Source organism: Parasteatoda tepidariorum, chromosome 11 (genome assembly GCF_982258835.1).
Source record: "Parasteatoda tepidariorum strain Cologne lab strain chromosome 11, Ptep-v5.0, whole genome shotgun sequence".
NCBI lineage: Eukaryota > Metazoa > Arthropoda > Arachnida > Araneae > Theridiidae > Parasteatoda > Parasteatoda tepidariorum.
The window spans coordinates 13,798,641-13,823,889 of record NC_141765.1 but is presented as its reverse complement, the minus strand read 5'-3'; the positions used below and the strand labels follow the sequence as shown (position 1 = coordinate 13,823,889).

The window sequence follows — 25,249 nt, the reverse complement described above, 5'->3', positions numbered from 1 at the left end:
GCTCTTCTGCATTCAAATCATTATCGTTTCTTATAACCGCCCTATGAGGTAAATAACATTGTTTATAAGTTTGGGGATCAGTGTTTTTAACTCTCTCAATTATCCCTTCATTTTTGTAAATTTTTATAACTTTCTTATATTCTTCAAACAAGGATTTATCATTTTTAAATCTCCTTTTTAATTTGTCAAACCTTTCTGAAGCCAGTTCAAAGTTATCATTTAACAGATGTTTTGTATTAGGTCTCCAGAGAAGTTGTACACTATACCTATTATTTTCAAAATGCAAATCAGAATTAAAACCTTCTAACAATTCACTTTTATTTTCAACATTTTCTTCATTCATAGTATTTATTCCTTGTCGTTCAAGGCTCCAAAACAAAGAATAATCAACATCAGATATTATAGTATTATTTACAATCTTACTTAATTGGCAATTATTCATGAATTTCCCTTGAACCACGAAACCAAATAAACTATCGGTTGCAACGAGTCCTTTTCCCAACCTCAAAGACATATCAAAGATTACGTCATGTAGGAAATCGGCACCGATCAAAATGTCTATATCAACTGTTTCTCCGGTATCCAAAAGAAAAAATTTTTTCTTTGCTAATTGTTTAATTCTCTTAAGGGGTGCGGCTATTTCCCCACACGTTATTTTTTCTACTACAAATGCTTCAATGCAAACATTTAATTTTTATCTATTTTGTTCTGAAGATTCACTTTCACTAAATCTTAAGAACACCCCTTGGAAATTTTTTCTCCAAAACCGAAAACCTGCAACCGTTCAGTTTTAATGGTCCTGAGGTTCAACTCATTATAAATATGCGTTTAAAAAAACTGCAATGGCTACCAGAGTCATATAAAATTCTAACCAACTCCTTTACATTACCATAAATACAATATGCTAAAGAATTTTTTAAATAGATCATTTCATTTTGTTTTCGTTTCGAAACACATGAAGCAGTAACAGATGCCAAAGTATCGTTTTTCTCTTTCGACTCATTATTTATTTGCTGATTTATCACAAATTAATTCGCTATGTGGTTTCTTACACAATGTGCAAATACATTTACTCCAAAATTTTTTTGATGTGTGGTATTTCTTTAAACACCGGAAACAGCGAAATTGATCTTTAAGCATTTGTTTTTTTTTCTTCTATGCTTAGAGAACAATCTTTCGATTCGTGATTTTTGGAATTACAAAACAAACAAAATATATTGTTAGATGCCGAAACTAATGCCGAGGAAGATGAGAGCTTTCGATTATAATTATGTTTACTATGGCTCTCCGACCGTTGCTGTGTTTCAAAATAAACACTTAGTTTTTTAGAACTGTTAGACAACACATGTGAGGCTTCTCTACATTCTACCTCTTTTCTAATAAATGAAATTAGTTCATCAATGTCAAAATCTACCCTCAATTTTCTATTTTTATTATAATCTAAATTTAAATCCTCTGGTAGCTTTTGTGAAATAACAGGACAGAGTAAATTACCATGACTACCTTTTGTAACATTCATTGATTGCAAACTGCGAATGTGGATTTCACATTCATCATAGAACTTACGTAGAGCTTTAATATCATAAAAATATTTACCCCGACCTGCCCCAATTGAGGGCATACGGGTAAATGTTTATTAAAAACCAAATAAAAAAAAATTAAAGAACATAAAATACATAAGATACAAAATTCAAATGGCAACAGCCCGTAAACTTTGCGGGCGAACAATACTCTTGAACAAAATTAGTTATCTACAATTAGTCAGAATATTAAATCTTTAAGAAAACTTGACAAATATATCTGGCATGTATGCCATGAAAAGTCCAGGTCAACAGACCCTAAAATAAGGATTAAAAGCACAATTAAATTTAAAACACCAGCAATATTACAAGCAAATTAAAATATAAATTGCCATTCCAGGTCAACAGACCCTTATATTGAGGCAATCAAATGGCATAAAATTTTAAAACTAATCATAGGGCAAATTGCCTATTAAGGAAACAATTAAACGAGTTACAAATAGTAAAATCATCAAAATAGTGTTGAAATAGTAAAAGTGGATTAAAATGGTGTGAATGACGAGGACAGTTCAAATCCAACCCAAGAACACCATGAGATTTAAAAAATTTTTAAAGTCACTAAAAGTCCAGTTTTAAGTATAGTCATCCCGGCTAAAAATCAAAATCACCGAACCAGAGTCTCCAGTGATGAGGTAATTAAAGCGAGAAAATTAGAGTTGACTCAGGGGATATGGAAACGCTGACCCATACGGTAGTTGGACGTCCAGAGTTAGTAAAAATTTACAGTGGGTTTAATGTATCTTCCAAAGTTGTTTTGATAATGTCTTTGATGATTGATCTGCAGGTCAGGTTAGAGTAAATCTGGTGTTCTGTTTTGTTGTGAAAATTGTTGCCTCATAGAGCTTTAATATCATATGAATTTCTTTCAGAATTAATTGATAAAAGTTATTCATATGACTACTGATAATTAAATCTTGCCTACCAAATCTTTCGGTTAGCAACTTAATAGAAGAATCATAATTAGGTCCCATAAACCCAGAAATTGCACTCAAAGTACTCTAAATACATCTTAAGATAATTAAATTTATCAATTTTTTTAAGACTCTCATTGCTATGTTATAGCTATTCCAGAAACTGTGCCACTCACAGGTATCACCAAAAAATTTGTTTATCTCCAATTTAGTTAATTTAGCATTAGCAGTGTGCGAGATATTTCCATAAGTTATATTTTCTTGTAAATTATTGTTACCACTATTAACCGTTCCTTCCTGTCTTGTAGTCTGGCATTTCAGAATATGTCTTTAGATTTTGCCTTTATAAGCCACTACTCTATCTTGATACTTTTGACTTTGTCTAATTTCACACTCAAATTCATTGCTCTTTTCAAAATATTTTTCAATTTTCAAATCAAGAGCCTTTAAAGTTTCATTTTTTTCAACTAACTGATTTAGTGAATCATACAAAGTATCATAATCAGGAAGTGTTTCTAAGAACAATTTGTCAGTCTTGTTTATCAATTTCGTAATCAACTGTCTGATTACAGCTCGCTTCGATTTTAATTTCTCTAAATTATTCATTATAAAAATAAATAGCTCGCACGTTACTGCAATAATAAATGCAAATGCATATATATTTAATACAATGAAATATCAAAACAAATTATTATCGACTTTATGGAGAACAAAACAAAACAAATGTTAATTTACTCGCTTTCATACAGATGGCCTATTTTTCGGCCCTTGATGCACCATAAGTCAAATTCAATAATAGTCACACAAATTACAGTCAAACCCCGCTATAGTGAACACAGTTTATAGTGAACTCCCGGATATAGTGAACGAAATGTTCGGTCCCGTGCCTTGCTATACAGGCATAATGTAATTTTTTGTGGATATAGTGAACCAAAAAAGTGAGGAAGTTGGATATAATGAACTTTTTTCTGTCTTGGACTGATTTTTTTCTTCATTTTTTTGGAATAATTTTGAAATTTCTACTTCAAAATAAATACATATACCAATGTTTAAAACCATCTATAGAGTGGAATGTAGCGATACGAATTTTTTCTCGTTTGCTTCTTTTATTTCACTTTCCAATCCCTAAACAAACCCTGGCAGATGATGCACCTGTAAGGTGTCAGTGGCATCAATATGCATTTTCTGTCAGAGGGAATGAGTAATTACTCATTATTGGTCAAAGGGTTGGACACTAATATGTGTTGATAAGGACCTCATTTCAATTCTTTTTTGCTCTCAGCTCAGTTCAGTTTAAAAAAAAGTCTGCAAACAAGTGTCTCAAATTTGACTATAGCGACCAGTAAATGTAAAACGTTCTCCATTGATGATAAAATGGGCATAATCTAAAAAATTGAAAATGGATGCAATCAAGTTGATATTTGCAGGGAATATAAACTTTCCAAATCTGCAGTTTGTAACATATGGAAAAATAGGTAATTAATAATTTCTGCCCATGAAAAAAATTTAGATAGCTGAAAAAAGTTGAGAAAAGCAGATCACAAGGATGTTAAAGAAGTATTACTGAAGTGGTTCACCATTTGAAGAAGCTGCAATATTCCAATATCTGGACAAATGTCGATGAATTTTCTAAGCGTTTTTATGAAACTACTTTTATGTTCTCGAATGGCTCGTTAGACAGGTTTAAAAAGTGGAATAACATAAATTCAGGAAAAATTATTTGAGAGTCAGGAAGTGTTTCCATATCTGATGTTAAGGATTGCTCATCAGCTAAAGATTACTATTTTTTTTTTGCACGCAAGACGAAGAGTAATGAAAAATAACACATTTTTTGCTACTACATAATATTTTTCAGTCATTTATTTGAATAATGTGCAATAAAAGGGAGGAGTTAGGGAACCATTGGTTAAATTACCTGCTTAACGGGTATAGTGAACTCCCGGTTATAGTGAACCAAAATTTCAGTCCCTTGAAGGTTCACTATAGCGGGGTTTGACTGTATTAAGATAATTTTATTCTTGCATCTTGTTCAGTGGATAAATGTAAACCAACTGAAGAGAGGAAGTGTAGAAAAGAATGAAAAATAAATTGCTTGCCCTCAGCACCATCTGGTGTTATAAATCTTAATTGATAGTAAAATTATTATTTACAATTATTAACAGAACCCTTGAAGGTTCACTATAGCGGGGTTTGACTGTATTAAGATAATTTTATTCTTGCATCTTGTTCAGTGGATAAATGTAAACCAACTGAAGAGAGGAAGTGTAGAAAAGAATGAAAAATAAATTGCTTGCCCTCAGCACCATCTGGTGTTATAAATCTTAATTGATAGTAAAATTATTATTTACAATTATTAACAGAACCTCAATTATCAAAAAATTGATTACATGACATAGTCGATTTTCTATCACTTGCTTTGCAACCAAACACATCTAAAGCATTATTTGCAATTTTATTCAAAACTTTTTAAATGTATCCAAACTTCTCATAATTAGCAAAAATACTCATCATCTATGGGTCATGCGTTTTGGAATTTTATTTGTAAATCGTTTGAATGTGATCATTCATGAATCATGCTGATTGATTCATAAATTGTGAGAATTAGAGTTATTGTGTTGATTCATAATTCACGTACTACATTTAATTAGTAAATCATATGAATATCATTTGTTGTACATAATCTATAAATCTCATGAATATGAATACCAAGTAGTATGAATTACATTTTAGCATTGAAAAGCAACTATTTAATCAAGCATTTTATACTGTTCTACTTTTGTAATGTTAAAAAACAAAACAAATATTCCTAATGATGTTGCCTTGGCTATTCTATAATGATGTTTGTTTTGCTGTTTGTAAACTACTATACAACATTGAGAGCCTTTGAAAATATAATTCTTTAATAAAAATACTACTTTCTTATAGGAATTACATGGAAAAGACACTGAAAAATGATGATTTTATAAGACAACTATGTATACAGAGCTCTCTTTCTAAAAATGATGCTGCTGTTTCAAGTCCTCAGATTGCTCATCGAAGGGATCGCTCATTAGGTATGTAGAGAGAAAGCCTTATATTCTCTCAGAGGGTGCATCATATAAATAAACATACATGTTCAAGTACATAATTAAAAGATAAATACTTTGTCCTGTAAAAAAATATAAAAAATTTTATTTTTTGAGTGTTATTTTATTTTGTAAGATATTTTTAATATTTTTAAGATATTTAAAAAATACTGTTTCTTTTCATATTTTTAATTGAAATCTAAGAATCTTTTTTATACAAAGAGGTTTAATTTAACTTGCACTATACTTAAATTTGAGAGGTTCTGTGCGAGAACCAGATAAGTCCCGATTTTTCCAAAATCTTTAATGTATTTTTATCAGTGACATAGCTGTTTTAATAAGTTCAGGAATCTGGGCTCAAATCTAACATCAGTCATGCTGAAAATTCCATCTAGTACCTGATGCTAATACAATTTAATATTGTTTTTTGAAATAATTCAATTAAAAATAATGGTGCTATTAACACACTTTTATAGATCGAAATTTAAGTAGGAGCTCAAAGAAACTTGATGCAAAACTAAAATAAAAATTTAAAAAATGTTTTAATTTATGTCTGACTAAAATGGATATCAAGTCTTAATTAAATAGTAATGTTGCCATCATTTGAAGTAAAAATCTTCTATCACCGTCGAAAAACTCCCCTTCCCCCTGACGTCTTACAAAAATGCTGAACTCTACATTTTTTGTTTTAGAACTCAGAAAAATAAAATTGTTTCCTATTATTTTGTTATCCTATTAACCCCTTAACGATCAGTTAATTTTCAAGAAAACAGTCATAAAAGTGCCTACTTTGCCAAATACACGTATTTGATTAGTGCTGACATCTAGTTTAAAATAAACTAACTATCTACAATTACCTTAAAAATATCCTGGTACTACCATCTGGTGTGTAAAATGAGAATTAAAATGTTTTCTGGGCAAAAGAAATGAATTAGTTTTATTCTTATTGGCACATTACTACTGAACACGCCAGCCCGGAAATTTCACGGGAGCAAGAAATAGAGATCGAAACCTCACCCCGTCATTTTCACGACAGGGAGAAGGAAGGGATTAAGCTATTATCCACTTGAAAAAAGTAGTTTTAAAAAATTTTAATTTGTAGTTTTTAAATGTATATGAAACGTTTTTAAACCCGTTATTGTTTTTACCTGTGCGTTTTTCATAAGTTATGGCTAAAGTTTTATATTAATTTGCTTAGCATTTATTAACCGCTGCAAATTTAAAACGAATGTTGATTATCCCCCCAAAAAATTTAATAAAGATCTTGCTTCATGGTGCCTTTTTAAAAAAGTGCTTTAAGGTGCTTATTTTCGTTTTTTAAAAGCCCTTAAAGTTGCTTTTTTCATTGAAAATTTTTAAAAAGTGCTTAATTTTCCCTTTTCAAAAAAGATTTTTTTCGTTACCATGTCGCTTTTTCGCCACATATTATGCAAAAGCGTACTTTTCACATTGCTCTATTCAATGTTTTCACAATTCATTCAACAACAATCCATTTCAGCGTACCCTCAGTCCATAGCGTATGAAAGCGACAATCATTTTACATGTTTGATGAAATACTTTGTTCCGCAAGTGCGTCTACTGAGCTGGGTTCGGTGAGATTCTTGCACTCTCATGTGCAACTCTGCTGCATTTTGCAAGATATTCTCAATTTCAGGCTTCATTTCCACTCTCTGATATCGAACCGAAAAATCTCTCAATCATTTTATAATGGCTAATATAATTAAGAAGAAGAGTTCTTTGTCAGAAACTAGTTATTTTATATGATCATGTAAAGTCTTTGAAAATTATTTTGCATTTTGTTAATGTATATAGTTCTTAAAAATAATTTTTGAGTGCTTAAAAGATTCTTGGAAGGTGCTTTTTTTTCGTTGAAATAATTGACTACGCACCCTGTGCTTGCTTCCACTGTTTTAATTCAATTTGTTAACTGTGACGTTGAAGTAGACAGTTAAAAAAAGTCCATCCTCTTATAAACAGAATATTAAAAAGACTTTTTAAACGAATCTGTATAAAATCCATCTCATCGTCAGCCTTATTCAGCGGCTACTTTTGACGAGATATTGGTGAGCTTTTGGCAAATTGCAGCTTCTTTTAAAAAAAGAAAGCTGCAATTCGCTTTTTTAAATAATCATCTGATATTAGTGATGAATAATTGTATGGTATTTTATCAATTCATTCAATTGAAAAATATTCTTTTGTTTATAGATTGTCAAGTAGATAAATGTAACACATGATAAAAAAACGTTTTGTTTGTAATAATTCATCATAATGCGTTATCTGAAATTATAAAACAGTTTGTCATAATAAATCAAGGATAACAAAAATTGAGTAACTAAATTGGATTAAAAAAATCTAACATGTCAATACTCTTGAGGCAAAAGTTTCAAGTTCCTGAACTCAGACATCCAATTGACAACACTTAGAAAGTATTAAGAATAAAAGAAGAGTCTTGAAAATGCACCTAATGAGGATTGCTTCGGGAAAAAATCTGATTTTTTTAAATCCCTTATTACACAAGCACGAATTACGATATTGCGAAAAACGAAAGAGTGAATTCCTGCAATTTGATCGAGTCTCGATTTCTCTAAATAATCCCCAGTTTTGGGTAAAATTGCTTTTTCCTGTGACAATTCACTGACTTTTTCTTGGAATCCGTTTTCCCTGATAATTCCCGGGGCTTACCACTCTGTCATTTTGCTTTCAGACTATATTGTTGTTCAATTTACGAATTTTCATTCCAGATTCTAAATTTAACAGGAACCGAGTTTAGAAAAAATTCATACTTATTTATTATTTAATTTTGTTCTGATATTTTAAAACTTCATGTTCTCATAAGGAGTGGCAAAAATTTTTAAATTTTTTTTCCTTATTTAACCCACTTTTTTTAAATAATACATTGAAAAAAACTAACTAGTACTCAAATTTTGGTTTTAAAAGATGTTTTATAACTCTCTTTAGAATCATTTAATTTGTACCAATAATAAAAATTTATTCATTCTATTTTGATGAATTAAGAATTTTATTAGTAGTAGTCTGGTCAAAGCTTGATGGGTTATGTATTTTCCCCCCACTAGCACAGCCAATTCTGTTTTGAGTTATAATTTACCAAATTCTTCTGATTATTTTTTAAATGATTAGATTCAGCTTAACTATATTCCTACTTAATTATTGAATAAAAATAGCCTAATTTTAATCGTTTACGTATTCCAATTAATATTTTGTATTTCTATTTCACTTTTTTTATTTTTCCTTAGTGAAATACAGGATATATTTTTCTGTTTTTTTTTCTCTTTCATCTTCTGTTCACTGATATGCATGTGCAATGCATTTCCCCCACCCCCTCGTAAATCAAAGAGAAAACGAAATCAGCGTGCCCTCCTTTATGTTTGATTGACAGCAACTTATCAGAAAATAAATATTTCCTTCTGAAACACAGGAAAATAAAACATTAGTCCCTTCCCTGCCTCCTCTTTACCTAAACATTTCAAGGTCACAGAGGAAATATTGTAGTTTTCTTTCCACAAAGAAGGAGAAAAATACCTCCCCTTTTCCTCTACTCAAGTTCCAGGATGAGTCAAATTTCCACTTTTTTCCTCAATCATTCTAGTTCAAAATGGCGGGAAAACCAAGCAAAATGTTTCCTGATTTTCTGGATACTGGATAAATGGTTCTGTACTGCAGTAATTAATTATCATATTTTAGGTCACCCCTTTAAATCATTTTGATCGTTGTTTAGTTTGTGAAAATCTAATCAATTGAACAAAAGTTATTCAGGAGGATATCTTTTTTATATTGTGAGCTGTACTCATACGTTTTTATTCATAGGTCAAGATGAATCTTTTGTTAGTGGAATATTTGGGAAGAATGTTGTTGTAATAGGAAATAGACTTGATGTTAGACTTGGAGACGACAATCACACCTTGTTTAGTACATCTCCTAATGGTGACAAACCTGCCTTAAAATGTGATATGAATTTAATCAAACGGTAAAATTTTATTTCATAATCTTAATATGCTAACCAATTTCGTTTTTGTTCTGACCTTGTTTTTTATGTTAACAGGGTAATGCTGAAAAAGTACTTTGAGTTAATCTCTGTTGTACTTTGAGTTAATCTCTGTTAGATTCAATAAATTATAGATTTTATTATAAGTTACAGAAGTACAAAAATGACCATGGTTGTACATTTAAGTATGTAGGGAAAGTGGGGTTGGATTGGGTAGCTTTGATGCAAAGGCATGTTGAAGCTAAACTGTTTGACCCAGAAACTGTCAGATTTAATCAATATATTCATTTCTTCTATTTTTTATGAATGATTTTCTAGGAAAAGTCAAAGCACTCAGGCTTACCCCACTCATGGGATAAGGCAAGGGTGAAAATGAAGGGTGCGACCAGTTAGGGTTAACATATGCACCCCACTAGTAGGATGCTCATGTTAACTGTATGGGAAATTTTGAAATACTAGAATTTCTGGATTATTATTTAGTATGATAATTTAAGAGTATTATGCATATAATTTACATGTGATGTAGTTATCTTCATATGCTACACTGCAGCTTTCGTGGGCCCAGCATAGACACTCATCAGGGGGTAAGTTTTGTTACTATTGTTTTGATGTACTATTTTTTTATAAATGATTTTCTCATTTAGATAAATTCCTTTTGCATTAATCCCAAATGGAACTGGTTTTTCTTGTACTTAAGAATCAGTATTCATGTGTGTAGAAGTTTGTTTTGGATCATTTTTGGGATTTGATATCTGAACCTGTTATAACCTTTTCACTTTGTCTCAGACAATCTTTCTAAATTTCTCACATAACTTGGTTACATTTTCTCTTTATATTCAAATCATTTGTCTCACATTTTCTGTTGAGATCATTCTGCTTAACCTTTTACCTTCATTTCTTTTAGAAGTGCGCAAAATGTCACATACACATGTTTCATAGAAACATATAAATATTTTATACGAAAATTTCATCGAAACATTAATGAAATTATGAAGAAAAAAAATATTTAAAGATACTGAAAATATCAGAAAATGCGTTTATAGTAAATTCAAATTAAAAAACTAAAAAAAAATAGGGATTTTTATCTTTTCTACAACAAATATGTTAAATGATTAAAAAATGTGCCAAACTTCTATTAATTTTATATTTGAACCCCATATTGATTGAATGAAAATATCATTTTAGATTAAAAATTTTGTTTTAAAAACTTTTTAATATTGCACATTAAAGTACAAAATAATATTAGTTATTAGCTTAATTCTTAACCGGTTTGTTTTCTTAACACTTTCATCAAATTTATATATTATATAATGAGAAATTATACTAATTTTTATTTTTGTCAGAAGCTGCAAAGTTTAGTACAAAAGAAAGTATCCATTAAGCTGAAGTCTTTCAAAGCTCACGCATAATTGCAAAAATAAAAAGTTTTAAGTCGTCAATTGTTATCTGTCACATCCATACTAGCTCTATTGACATAATGAATGCAAAATATGCATTTAATTTGGTAATGGTGTGGTCCTTTCATCAGGTGTAGTGAACTAGCTATTGTTAAAAATATTAAGAATGACAGATGCCCCACAAAAATATATATATATTACCAATAAGAGCTTACATTCTGAAGATAACACAATGAAAAGTCAGGAAATGCCCCTTTGCTTGTGGAAGGGGCAATACTGAAGAGGCTGAAATGATTTTGATATCCTTTCAATTCTACATAAATAAGGAAAACAATTTATTTTGTAGGAAGTAAACTACATTATGACAAGCTGTGATGGTCTCATTAGCAATATTTCATGGAAATTTTGAAAGAAAAATATGTTTCTCTGAGACATTAGAACAAAAGGCTGAAAAAAATACCTTTCTAAGTAGTTCCATAGTTTATCACGTGGAAGGCATTTTGAGAAGTGGTGAGATTTCATTGAGAATAAACTTGTTGTTTTAAGGTCACACATGAAAAACAATTCTATAGATGTTCTCTCATCATTCTATGAACATCAGCACGCACAATATTTTTTTAGAATAAATAAATGATATGAATGTTTTTTTCTCTTTTAAATCTTCTTGCATAAAATTTACGATTATATATTTTTCACCTTTCTTTCTTTTTGAGCATGGTAGATTCAGAGTTTGAAACATTAACTTAGTTGGTCTCTTATATGGTTATTTAAAATGAATTTGAATAGCCTTTTCCTGAGACATTTTTCTGTCTAAAAATGGATAGAAATGTTAGAAATGAAAATAAATTTTAGAAATGGGTGTTAGAAATGAGTGTTAGAAATGGAAATGAATCAAATCTCCTCCCCATAATATTTTCTAAAAGACAATAATAATAGGATTTTAACTCCTTCCACTAATTATTTTTTTGGACAAGCTGAAAAACAATCAGTATTTGAAAAACAAAAGTTAGATTCAGTTTATATGCATTAGTATATATAGTTCATATATTCACTGTACATTTGAAGAATGCTATTAAATGCATTTTTATTAATGATTCCAGTTATAAATGATAAAAATTGCTACTTTTTGTAAGTAAGAATATATGGTATTGGTTTATTTTGAGGAGAGAATGTCAGATAATACGTAATATATTGCTTTGTAAAGAATATTCTTTAATTTGATAAAATAATTTGTACAAAATGTGAGAATTTATAATATTAAACAAAAAAAAAAAAGAATTCAAAAATTATGTTTTGATTCCTATATTTGTTTCTTTAGAAAAATGGATGACAGTCAACGCCATTTAAAAGGAAATTGGCTTGCATACTGGGAGCATGAAACAGGACGAAGTGATAAAGATCAACATTTTGACTTCAAGCAAATTAAACTTCAGACATTCATCGGTTAATATATTCTTCTTAATGTAACTCTTGTTCAATTGTCTTTTCACCCATTACACTTTTGCTTTCTAAACTAAAATATTATGCCGTAGATGGAGGAGATTTAAATTGTTAGTACTTTTTAAAATATTTTGATCAGAGCTTTCAGAAAAAAGTAGAGGAAGTTTTTTCTTTAAAAAATTAATGATAATTCTAAAAATTCAAACTTAGTAGGGTTATCGTTTTGCTGGTGTATAATACCAAATCACAACTATTTAGTTTAAAAAAAAGTTAGCCCTTTTTGCAGTAAAAAGAATTACCATTATTATTTCAGAGATGCGGAATAGAGTGAAATGTATGAATATTGTGGAATTAAAAAAGTTATAACATGACGTTAATGCAAGAAAAACTAACCAATAAAAAGAGTACCAAAATCTAACTACAGATAAAGTAGATAACGCCTGTAAGAGATTTTTATGAATCATTTAAAATAAAACTTTGTCTGTTTAATTTTTCTTCATAATATTGACTAGAATATTTTAGTGAGAATTATTAGAGATGTACCAGGTAACCGGCAAAAGTATTATTTGTTACCTGATGGGTTCCAGGTACCTAGTAAAATTTTGATTTAATTCCCAGTTGAGTATTATAACATTTAATCAAAACAATATAAAAATTTTGCCTATAACAAATATTTTACAAGATATAGTTCTAAAGCCTTTATAAATAAAAATGTGTTTTTATTTTTATATTTTTTAAAAAAAGTTTCTAAAAGAATTTTACAATGACTTTTAATTTAAAGTATAAATAAATGAAATAATATCTTATATAACCAATGTTAAACAAAGGATTCATATAGTGGATTTGCTGCTGTCCTTAATGTTATGACTCAATATCTGTATCCCAGTAATTTTGATACCCAAACGATAAAGTAACTTCTAGATGCAGCAGCAAACAAGGAGCAAATTTGCTTTCTTTAAAAACTTTTTTCTTGAAACTGCTGTGTATCTGCATTACATGAAGGGCCCCCCCCCCAAGGTTAACCCAATGGTAAGAATGCTTTAACCAGACTGTTCGAAAATTGAATTTATTGACTTCACGTGTAAGGAAACGTGCTTTTGCAATATTTATGACACTGAAAAGTTAGTTTAAAGTTATATTTGTACATGCTTCTTTTCAATATACATGTATATCAACTTATCTGAAAATGTAATAAATTGTTTCCAAATGAGTTTTTATTGAGTTATGTAAAAATAAAATGGTTTAAAAAAAACTAAAAACTACTTTCCAAAATTTACTCATAATTTTTGTTAGCATATGCTTTTATTTTCATGGATTCTTCAATAATGTCTCGATTAGTTATAGCATTAGAATAATGTGACATTTGTAAGAAAATATTTGTTTTATTTTCAATTGCTATCCATTATACTTCTATAAATTGCTTTCACTACAAAACTAAATAATAAAAACATATTACATTCTAACTTGCTTAAAACCAGTAAGAAGTAACCGCAATATTTGCTTGTTATAACAGAGTCCATGTAAAAAGCAGGTTTAGGTAAAAAATCATAAAACTTATACATATTTACTAAATAATAAATATGGTACCTTATTTATTTTTTCATATGTGCACAGTACAAAAGAAGTTAGTTAATTTACTTTGTACTATCATATTGTCTCTTTATTGTGTTATTGTTCTTCGGTTAAGACTCATGACAAGAAAAACATCGTTATTTACACCTTTGCTTTCAAAAAGCGTGTGTTCATTGAATTTAGGACTCTTCACTAAATATTCGTGTCTTTAGAACGAATTTTTTCAGAAAGGATTAGCTGAGCTAGAAAGGTGGAAGTATGTAGAAATTTTCTGAAATTTAAAAATATTGCTTACTATAATCATTGTTTGCTCATTAAAAGCGAGCTATGCTCCTTTCGACTTAATATTATACCAACCAAATATTTTTGATTTCTTCGTTAAATTAGTTATTAGCGAGTTCAGTTGTATGCATTTACTCATGTGCTGAAAGCATGCATAGTATATGAAAGTAATACAAATATGTCATACTTTTCTGCAGCAATCTCTGAATTTTATTAATTATAATTTCATCAACTTTAAATAAATAGCAATATAGTTCCTACTTCTAATTTTGTGTTTATTTAACTATATTGTTAATTTAAAATAGTTTTCAGTGTTAGATTTTCGCATTTGCAAGTCATTCTCCTAAGTGGACTCTTCTGTTTAGCAATCATATTTCTCTATCCCAAAAGTGTCCACTTTATTAGTTTCCCTGAATTTAAATTCTGCCTGATAGTAAAATATGTTGTGCCTAAACTAGTTATTTCAATTTGATTAAAAAGAAACTGATAGAATGCAAGTATTTCCAAAACTATGACTATTTTATGAATAGTTTTAAGATAATCTAAATCTAAATATGGTTGTGTTCAACATAAACGATATCCATGATATCCATTAAAATTGGCTGGATTCAGGTAATGAGTATTGGGTCTTGGACTAAACACAGGGTACCTGGTAATGAATTTTTTTACAGGATCCAGTTAATAAAAATCCAACTAAGTGCACTGGTTTCCTGGTAATTGCCAGTTACCAGGTACATCCCTAATAGCTATGACTGGTCCACAAGCCAATCATCCATTTTCTATTGCCACTCTGCCTCTGTTATCATATAAACATTGACAGCCTAGCTTCACAATGTTAATGTGTGTTTTGTTAGTTAAGTAGTGTTAAAATAAACTATAAAATGTTGCAAACATATTTTTGTTGTTACTAACTGGTGTCAATATAGTTTTGAAATTAAAAAAAAATATATTTAATATTTAGGAAAGTATTTATACCTGATGACTCTGCAACTGATAGCCCTGATTTTTAGTTATTCAGTTGTCTTTTTTTTTCTTGCTGAATCAACCATGAACAGATATCTTGAGAAATTTATCTTGATTCAAGCAGAACTACTAAAAAGGAAATTCTTTCATTAGAGATGAGATGACGAATTTTAAAAGTTTCACATTCAACCACTCTCCTTATGCTATACTAATTTTTTAATGTGTCTGCAGAGAGTGTGTCGATGTATTCATATATAATATAATGTATTAACAGGTCATACTGGAACTGTCAGAGGTATTGAGATATTAGATAATGAAAATTCCTTCATTACATGTAGCAAAGATAAAACTGTCAAGTTATGGTCTTTGAGAAGTTGGGGAGATGGTTCGGCACAATCTCCTTCTCAATGGACATACACTCATCATCGAAAATCAGTTTTTGCCCTTTCCTTTTTGGATTCTCTTCGTTTAGTTGGTTCTTGTGATGGCACAGTTCATGTGAGTTCAAATTTCCTTTTATTCGCATGGTTTAAAAATGAAAGTATATTATTAATATTTTTCATTCGGTTTACATTAGATTTGGGATCCATTTTTGGGCTCCTGCATCAAGCAGCTGGAACCGACTAAAGGAAGTCCTGTTACTGTTCTTGCTGCAATGCCATCTCCCAGTATGTCATTTTTAGCAGCCACGACTAATTCAACTGTCAGGTAAACAAACCTTTCATTTTATGTTATTTTTGAAAAAGTTTTGTTGACTGATATACTTTATAATTTGTTGTGCATATTGATTCTTATAGTGAACACTCAACTTTTTAACTGGTTATTTTTCAAAAGAAGTGCTATTGCATGGTAACTTATTCTTACATCAGTAGCATAAATAACATCCCTGCAGCACCTGCTTAGCAGAGGGATGCTCATTCCAGAAATAATACAGTATTAAAAAATGTTGAAAATTTCAAATTGCGCATGTAAGTTTTTGACGTGATGCCAAATCTAAATCAATAGAGTCTTTTGGTCGCTTTTTTGGTGGTTTTCGCTACAAATTTCTGAACAGTGATTTTTACATTTTTAATCTAGTATTAAAGCGATTTGCAATTTTCAATCCAGGCATTTTAATTATCACTTTTGATGTGCTTTATTTCTGCCGATTTCATGTTCAATCTAAGTTATTTTCAATCATTTTTTTCTTTCAATTGCTACTAGTAATTTCCACATTTTTTTAAAAATATCAATATTTTTAATACAATATTATAACGCGAAATTCGAACATGGGTTTTTTTAAACCGTTTACTGTTTTTGAACTTTGTTTTTTATTTTTTGTAGCTTGAAAAGGTGCTTAAATGACCGTTCTAAGATTTAACACTCATAAAATCTCTGCTATAAATATGGGCCTTTCCATTAACGAAGACAAGACCAAGTTCATGGAGTTTTCAAGCTCAACTGTAAACTACAGTGAATCTTTGCAGATAAACGGACATTCCTTTGAAAAGGTTAAAGAATTTAAGTATCTTGGTACAATTATCAATGACCAAAACAAACTGAAATCTGAAATTGACAATAGAATCAATATGGCCAACAAATGTTTTTTTGGACAAAAAAGTCAACTAAGATCGAATTTCATTAGCCGAAAAACAAAACTAAAATTATATAAGACACTCATTCTGCCTGTCTTGCTATAAGGAAACGAAACCTGGACTTTAAACCTTGACGTCCAACGCCCGATAGAAACGTTTGAAAGAAAGATACTTAGAACTATCTTTGGTGCCATACCAGAGGGGGGATGTTGGCGAACACGGTACAACTTTGAACTTTATGGGCTCTATAAGCATCCTCAAATTATGCAGATAATCCGAAGCAACCGACTAAGATGGCTCGGCCATATCTGGAGAGGCTCTGAAGATAGCCCTGTAAAAATTGCCACCTTCAAGAACCCTCATGGGTCCCGCTCTAGAGGTAGACCACCTACTCGATGGCTCAACGACACTGAAAACGACCTCAAAGTCCTAAAACTTAAGAACTAGTGGGGAATTGCCATGGACAGAGGGAGCTGGAGAAGGCGTGCTGTTGAGGCAGCCAAGGCCTGCAAAGGGCTGCTGCGCTCCTGAAGAAGAAAATCTCTTTTAATTCGCTAAACATAAATCTCCTAAAGCTTTAAATATGCTGAACTGAATGCTGAATCTTATTTAGAGCTATAATCAGGGTATCTGCACACCTGGAAAGTCATGAAAAATCATGGAAAGTCATGAATTTTGGTATTGAACAAAATTTGTTATTAAATGTCATGATTTTAATTATTTTTTTTGGAAAATGATTCATGGATTTAGGTCACTGAAAAATCTAATTTTTAAAATGGAATTCACCCCACTCCTCAATTTCATGGTGTTCAGAATATCTGAATTTATAACAAAATCCCCACTCACAGTCATATTTTATTAAAATATAAAATGTTTTTATCATGTTCTTTAAAAATTATGGTGTTCTTTCAAAAAATGAAAGAAAAAAACATCATTTCTAGAGCGAATTCCCTTTTAAACTTCTGTGATTTCAGAATTTTTATTATTATTTATTTTTCTATTTTATCAATTAACGCCAGTCATTGGTGAATTTTTATTTAGAAAGGAGAATATAAAAATCGGGAGTATTTCTTTCCTTTCCAATGAACAAGAAAAATATCTTTAAAATATAATTCTGCAGTAAAAAGGAAGAGAAAAAAATTATTTGCTTTTGTATTTTTTTCAGCTATTTTTTTGCTTCAACTCTTCCTTTACTCTTTTTTAAATTTGAAATCTATAAATATGAAGATGCAGAGTATAAAAGTTTTGGTTATACCTATAATTTCAATTAATGTCATTATAATGGTTTTTAAAATTTATTGTTGTGTTTTTGTTGGAGAAAATAGTTAAGTCATGAAAAATTCTTAGAATTAGCCATGAAAAGTCATGGATTTGAAAATCTAAAATCTAGCAGATACCCTGTATAATGTATTTGTATTATTTTAGATCCTTTTAGACCCCATACAATTTCTTTAATTAAACTATTTAATTTGCATTTATGTTTCTCAATAAAATATTTATCGATTTTTTATTTTTTACTTTCATTCAAGAACATTAGAGTTGATTTATTTTAATATAAACTTTTTTGTTACGTAATGTGATAAAACCCTCACTTTTCCCCATCTTTATATTTTTTTCCTCAAATCCGGTTTTGATGAGAAGGAATTATTTATTTTTTTGAAAAGAATCAGTTTGGTAATCTTTAGTTTTGAGGGAATTTTAGCATTTAAAAGAATTTAATTTTATGTGTATGTATTACTAAGTTGACTGATGAAAAGAGTAGTGAATGCAGGGCACATAATAAGGATTTAGAATTGTATAGTAATCCATGACCGAAATGTTATTGTATAGCTCTAGGACCACTTCCCTATTATGAACTGTTTTTACGTGTGCCTTTGAACAAGTATTTTTATACATTAAAATTATCTTAATTTTATATTTTCTAATAATTATTATGAAAAATTGCATATAAATAGATGCAGAAATATCTGTTTTATAGTAATTTAATGATTTGGCGAACTTGTCAAATGAATCACCAGATCATTAAATAATAATTAAAAATCTTATACTGAACTAATTTAAGTGAAATTTGGGCAATAACTATTAAAAAACATAGAATTAATTTGAAAATATGACCTATCTAAGTTTTTTCTGAAAACCACCAATATTTTATCAGCAGGTATTACAAAACACCCTGTATCCAGGCTTAGAATACTCTATCATTTGATAATAAATATTAATATTCTGTCATTTTGTAATAATACTCTATCTATCATTTTGCTATTTAATAATGTTTCTCAGTAAATATTTAGCATACAATTATTATCTTAAAAATGAAATATTATTCTATTGCAGGTTTTTGGATGCACGAACATGCCGATATATGCATGAGTTTAAAGTTAATGTTGGAACAACTGGTTTAATTCGATCTTTATCAGTTAGCCCTAATGGAAATTGGTTAGCTGTTGGACATTCAACTGGGATGCTTTCTGTTCTTGATGTAAGAACTGGACTTGTATTCGGAACGTGGCTTGGACACGAAGGCGAAGTGTTACAAGTAACTTTTTATTCTGCTTATTTTGTTCTATCAATGACAAAAAATTTAAATAAATCCCTGTTTATACTCAATTTTACTGTACATTTAAGTGACTTGGAAAAATCTTCATAATTTTAAAAGATTTGACTAATTTATACTTTTAATAACAAATCCATAAGCAACCTAAAACCAAGTGAAAAAAATCTCTGAGCTTAATAAAAAAATTTCTTTCCAACTTTTTTTATTGAATTCCAGTTAAAGAGAATGACACTTTGATATTTTTTATAATCAATCCTCTCCAGCTGCAGACAATTTTCAAATTGTAAAATTTTCTGGTTTGATACAAAACCAACAATGTCAAATTTAAAGTCTTAGTCAATTAATTTTTTGTATTAGATTTCTGAAAAAAAAGTTGTTTCATGTCGCACAGTAAGGAGGATATAAAAATCTTTTTTTTCCTGTGCTCTTTAACTATGTCTTAGTAAATTTTTTTTTTTTGTTGCCATTTTTCCTCCCTTTTGACCAAATCTGAGATAGAAAATTATCTGCTGATGCTGTGATCATCTATAGTGCTCGCTGCCGTGCTTAAAGGTTTTTGCTACCACTCTCTTAAGTGATTATAATAATAGTTTTCAATGATATATTATTCTAGATGCAAAATAAAAAATGAATGTGTCTTATAGTCATGTCTGTAAAAATAGATATTGACAACTCAGTAAATAGAATACAGAGCCCAATTTCTGATTGGAATTCTGTAACAATTTTGAATCTTATCTCCAACTGAGATCAACAAATTGTTTGTTAGATAGTGATCTCCAGTGAAGTCACAGCCCAAAGATAAATATATATATATATGGAGATTCAGTGCCATAGTGTAATAATTGCGAACATTGCGTCATCAACCATCATGTAATACTTCAGAAATATTTCATCATTGAGAGGCGCCAGCCAGTCTCGATGGAGAAGTCCCGAATTTATAATTAACTATTAACTCTCCTCAATAGAACAATTTAATTTTTTACTCACATGCAATTTGGAGATACTGCGAGAAGGCAGCTCTCACCAACCATGTCACTTCTAAATTTAAACGTATTTCCTTTTCTTTGTATTAAATGTTACGTTTAAATGTTAAATTATCGTCGTCTTATTTCATCTTATGCTGCACTAACTCCCACAAATAATGGGGGCTTGCGTCCGAAATTTGAATGTCGATCTAAAAAATTTCTGAACTTTGAAATCCCGCGAAGAAGATTTTAGCCAAACAACTTTGAAATCCCGAGCAGGGGATTTTTCAGCCAAATAACTTTTGAAATCCCGAGAAGGGGATATTCACCGAATTGTGAAGGAAAAAAAGTGAAATTCTACTCTCGTATTGTAGGAGCTATAGATTTTGTTCCTGTTTCAAATCCCGTGTAGGGGAATCACTGAAATTCTACGCTCGTGGAGGAGCGGTTTATCAAATTAACATTCGCTCAAATGTTGTTCCTGAGTTAAATTCCGTCTTGAATCTGCCGAGAAGGGCAGTCAACTTTTCCAAGAAGAGCAGCAAAAAATCAGCAAGTGGAGAAAAGCGCCCGCAGAGACCTATGAACATTTTCAAATCAGCAATAATTAAATCTGTCGTGAAGGACAGAATTGATCCTGGACAAATCTCCGAAATCATTGCAATATCCTGTGCAAATCAGAAGGGCAGAAGTGATCAGGAGTGGAGAAGTGCAGCAATCAGTGAAATTTTTGGATGTACCGTAAAGGTGATCAGGAGCGGAGAAGTGCAGGAATCAGTGAAATCCTTGGACTCACCGAAAAGGGAAGCGAGATTAATCATCTGGTCTGAATCAACGAAATAATGGATTACCATTGGACACTGGGAGTCTCTTCAATTAAGGTAACTGTGTCAAGAAGCTGTTCCGATCGAAAATGAGGACATTTTACTGCAGGATGACCAAATATTGTGGAGATTCAGTGCCATAGTGTAATAACTGCGAACATTGCGTCATCAACCATCATGTAATAATTCAGAAATATTTCATCATCCTCTTCGTCTTTGAGAGGCACCAGTCAGTCCCGATGGGGAAGTCCCGAATTTATAATTAACTATTAACTTTCTTCGATAGAACAATTTAATTTCTTATTTACATGCATTTTGGAGATACTGCGAGAAGGCAGCTCTCACCAACCATGTCACTTCTAAATTTAAATGTATTTCCTTTTCTTTGTATTAAATGTTATGTTTAAATATTAAATTATCGTCGTTATTTCATCTTATGCTGCACTAACTCCCACACACATATATATATATATGTTGTTGTTGCTTATCCCCTTGGTCTAGAGCCCTAGACCAAGTCAAGAAGATCCTGTCGCATCAGCAAGTCATAGACAGTCTCTCCATCACTCATCAGTTGCCTCACAGAGGCACCAAATATATATACATACATAAGAACCAGGCCTAAATTTCACCATTCATTCAAATATGAATCAAAATAAGTGTTATTCACATGGTAGAAATCATTCTTAACATTGTCTAAAGAATCAACAAAAACATTCATGTCTGAATCATTAAAAAAGTTTGTGTTTTTTCCTGGTTGTAAATTACTTAATATTTGTTTATATATTTTTCTTTTATTTTTTAGTTGAAAGCTTTTAATAATACTAGTTTTCTCACCTCTTCTCTTGATCAGTCTCTAACAGTATGGAAATTTGAAGATGCTCAAGCAAAGTGTCATTTAAAAGGTATGTTTCATTCTACATTAGTCTATGATGTTTTCTGAATTCCTCTGGTAAAGTGGGTCAAAAAACACTATTTTCAAAATCACTATTCTAATATTATAGAATGAGGATTAAAAAATGGTATATTTATTTATTTATATTTTTGCCTCTCAGGGTTTCCACTGGCAGCTAAAATGCCACTATTTGCTACTAAAACCAACTGGAATTGACTATAGTTGCTATTGCTTACAAAAAAAAAATGCTAAAAAACAAGTGTTTGCAAAAAAAAATTTGACTAATTTTATAAAAAGACTACTATTTAAAAAAATATTTTTGAAAAATGCATGAAAAGTAGTTATGGTCTAAGTAATAGAGCTCAAAAATAGACATTACCTGGAAAAAATTGACAGGATTCTTTATATTTTGTACATTTTTGTCTTTGGAGGTACTGAATATGAATCCAAATTTTGCAACCAATAACTTTTTCCAGAAAATATGTTTTTTCTAAGAAAAAAACATATTTTCTAAAGAAAAAACATATTTTCTTCTTTGTTAAAGGTCCTATGGAACCTGTAACTTGTATTTGCTTTTATGGAAATGAGGTAATATCAGGAACTTCAGGCAATAGAATCGGACTTCATTCTTCGACAGATAAAGCAGTAAGTATTGTGTTACAAATGCTTAAGAATATAGTTCTTTAAAAAGATATCAAATATGTAGAATACCTGCTCTTTTTCTTCCATTTGTTACCCTCTCCTCTTAGAAAGGTAGCAAAAATTTCTCTTTCTATTATAACCTGATTCTGATACTGCTGTGCGCTTGGGCAATTTTGCATGTTGAGCTTCTGCAGTCTTGATTTTATGATGAGGGACGGGAGCACTCTTTTTTTAAGTGCTGTTAGTTTATATTTGAGCAAAATTGAAGGGGGTATTTTTTTTAATTTTGGTGTTATCTTGGTATTCTTATAGCAGTTGTCAATTCTAATCATTTTTTTGTACAAAATAATTTTTTTGCAAGATATATTTTTGTTTTGAAACCCATTATTCTGGCTACCCAGTTCATTGAATACTGGATAGTTGTACTTTTACTGTTATTTCAAAGACCTTGATGAAAATACTGTCTTTAACATTAATATTTTTTCTATTACTTGGAAGTTCAATAAATTGATACTTTTAATAATTTTCAGAAATTTGTGTTCTGAAACATCAAAAGATAGCAATAAGACAGTGTTTCTTTGTTTAAAAAAAATCGCACCTTAATAAACTTTTTATTAGTCTAAACTTATACACAGCCCTGTACAAAGACAGAAAGAAGCCAATAACTTAAAAAAGTAAATTTATTTAAATTTTATTTTATTTTTATGTTGTCACATACCTGCCACAGGTTATTGTTTGATTTGTATCTAATCACTTGCAGTGTGCAATTTCTCTTTCAGTATGGTTAGTTGAAAAAGTTGATGTTCACTCTAATCCTTTTCTTTCAGAAGAAAATAAATATCAGATTAAAATAAGAGATTTCTTAAAGAAACATTTGACCATGTGATATTATTCAAACCAAGTCTTACTTATCTGGAGGGTTTATAATTTCTTCCTTAGTTTTACAGTTTTTTGTTGGGGTCTTATGTATAGAGAGGGAGATTTAACAATAGGTAACTTCAAACTTGACTTAAATTACAACAACGTGATAAGAAAAAAAAAGTTCTTAATGGAGTAAATGTTCCTGATACATCCAAACTCATTGAAGAAAAGATAAAGGGTATGAGAAAAATATTGCTTCTGAATATTGCTGTTATTTCTCCAAGTTCTGTTTTGTCAATTTTAATAGTAAAAAAATATTATGACAATTGCAAGGGTTATTTTATCTGTTTTCATATTAAAAATAGCAAAATTTATTCAGTTTTTGGTTAGTCAAATTTTCAATAACTTGATGTATTCATGATTACCAATAACATCATAAGTTATTAAAGTTTCACAGTATATTTTTTTCAATAATATTTCTAAATAATTATACTTTTTATTGCATTCAGTGTCAAAAACTTTTCTATCAAGTATATGTTTATATGGAACTTGCTCCCACAGATGTTTTTCTATTGATATACATGAAGTGGTTCTTTTGGCAAGAAAAGTATATTTTTATGAACCGAAAAACTTTTAATTTCCAGAAACCATAAAAATCTAGAGTTTACTAGATCAAGTAGATTTGCTTAAAAAGGGGTTTAAATTAAATATTAATGTGTCAAAATCATGTTATTTTCACATAGATTTAATGTTGACTCTACTTCAATAAAACAGCACAAACTACTTTTTAAAAACAAAATTTCTTGCTAACATATAATATCATGTTTTGATATCGCTAAGGTGTTTTGCATATCCAGTAGGCATTTGAATGTGTTATGTGTATATGAATGGAATTCAAACACTGTTATCAATATAAAATTGAAAATGTTCTAAAAAATTATCATGTCTTGATGTTCACTATGCCCTCCCAAGAGAAACCTTTTTTGTATTTTCCTCTTTACTTCTTTAATATAAATTAAAATTCTGTGAAGCTTAATTAATTATGCATAAAAACTAACACTGTTTAAATGGTGTAATTTCATTTCAGGCTGTATACAGCAGTAGCAGATTACGTTCTGATACTTTCAAAGGTATTTTGACAACCATGGCGCTATTACCTCTAAATAGACTTCTTCTTCTTGGAACTGACAATGGAAATGTGGTTCTGTTATGTTAGCAATAAATAAGTTTTATCTAATTTAAATTTTTACTACTATTTATTTGAAATAAACCTATTTTGTATTTAGTGTCATTTAACAGAAAATCTTTATTTTTATGACAGTCATTATATTTATAAATAAAATAAAAAAGAAAAATATTTTTATAAGTATTTTTTTGTATGGATTCAATCATTTAACTTTTTCTTTTTTGAATTATTTCTAAGATTAAAAAAAATATTTTTTGTGTTCTTAGGTTTTGGTCAAAAATAACAGAAATTCTTCAATAGATACCACAAAACGATGTGCCTTTGTACCACTTTCTAAGTTTTTTTTGGATATTTTTTTTAAATTGCTACACTGACCTCTAAATGTTCCAAAAATTTACTGAATATGTCTACGAAACTCTTTTATAATGTGGTAGGTGAAACTTCATACTAAATTTTTTTTTTAAAAAAAACAACGGATTGTTTTCTGGGGCACAGTCTTTGTACCATCTAATTTATCTCCTTAAAATCAACTAAAACA

At 29.9% G+C, this 25,249-nt stretch overlaps 1 protein-coding gene across 3 annotated transcripts in view; it reads left to right on the top strand.

Moving 5' to 3' along the window:
- Wdr81 (WD repeat domain 81) overlaps positions 1–24,894 on the top strand; it is a 107,870-nt gene extending 82,976 nt beyond the window's left edge. For 2 of the 3 annotated variants that reach the window (XM_016052860.4, XM_071187794.2), the window contains 9 exons: positions 5,417–5,544; positions 9,382–9,541; positions 12,275–12,399; positions 15,488–15,711; positions 15,791–15,921; positions 19,122–19,323; positions 21,933–22,032; positions 22,567–22,667; positions 24,613–24,894. In XM_016052860.4, coding sequence (XP_015908346.3) covers positions 5,417–5,544; positions 9,382–9,541; positions 12,275–12,399; positions 15,488–15,711; positions 15,791–15,921; positions 19,122–19,323; positions 21,933–22,032; positions 22,567–22,667; positions 24,613–24,741 — 1,300 coding nt within the window. In that variant the 3' untranslated portion in view covers positions 24,742–24,894. Of the gene's footprint in view, positions 1–5,416; positions 5,545–9,381; positions 9,542–12,274; positions 12,420–15,487; positions 15,712–15,790; positions 15,922–19,121; positions 19,324–21,932; positions 22,033–22,566; positions 22,668–24,612 lie in introns of those variants that run through there. The other variant, XM_043048186.3, reaches the window with a different exon arrangement.
- Positions 24,895–25,249: the final 355 nt, after the last annotated feature.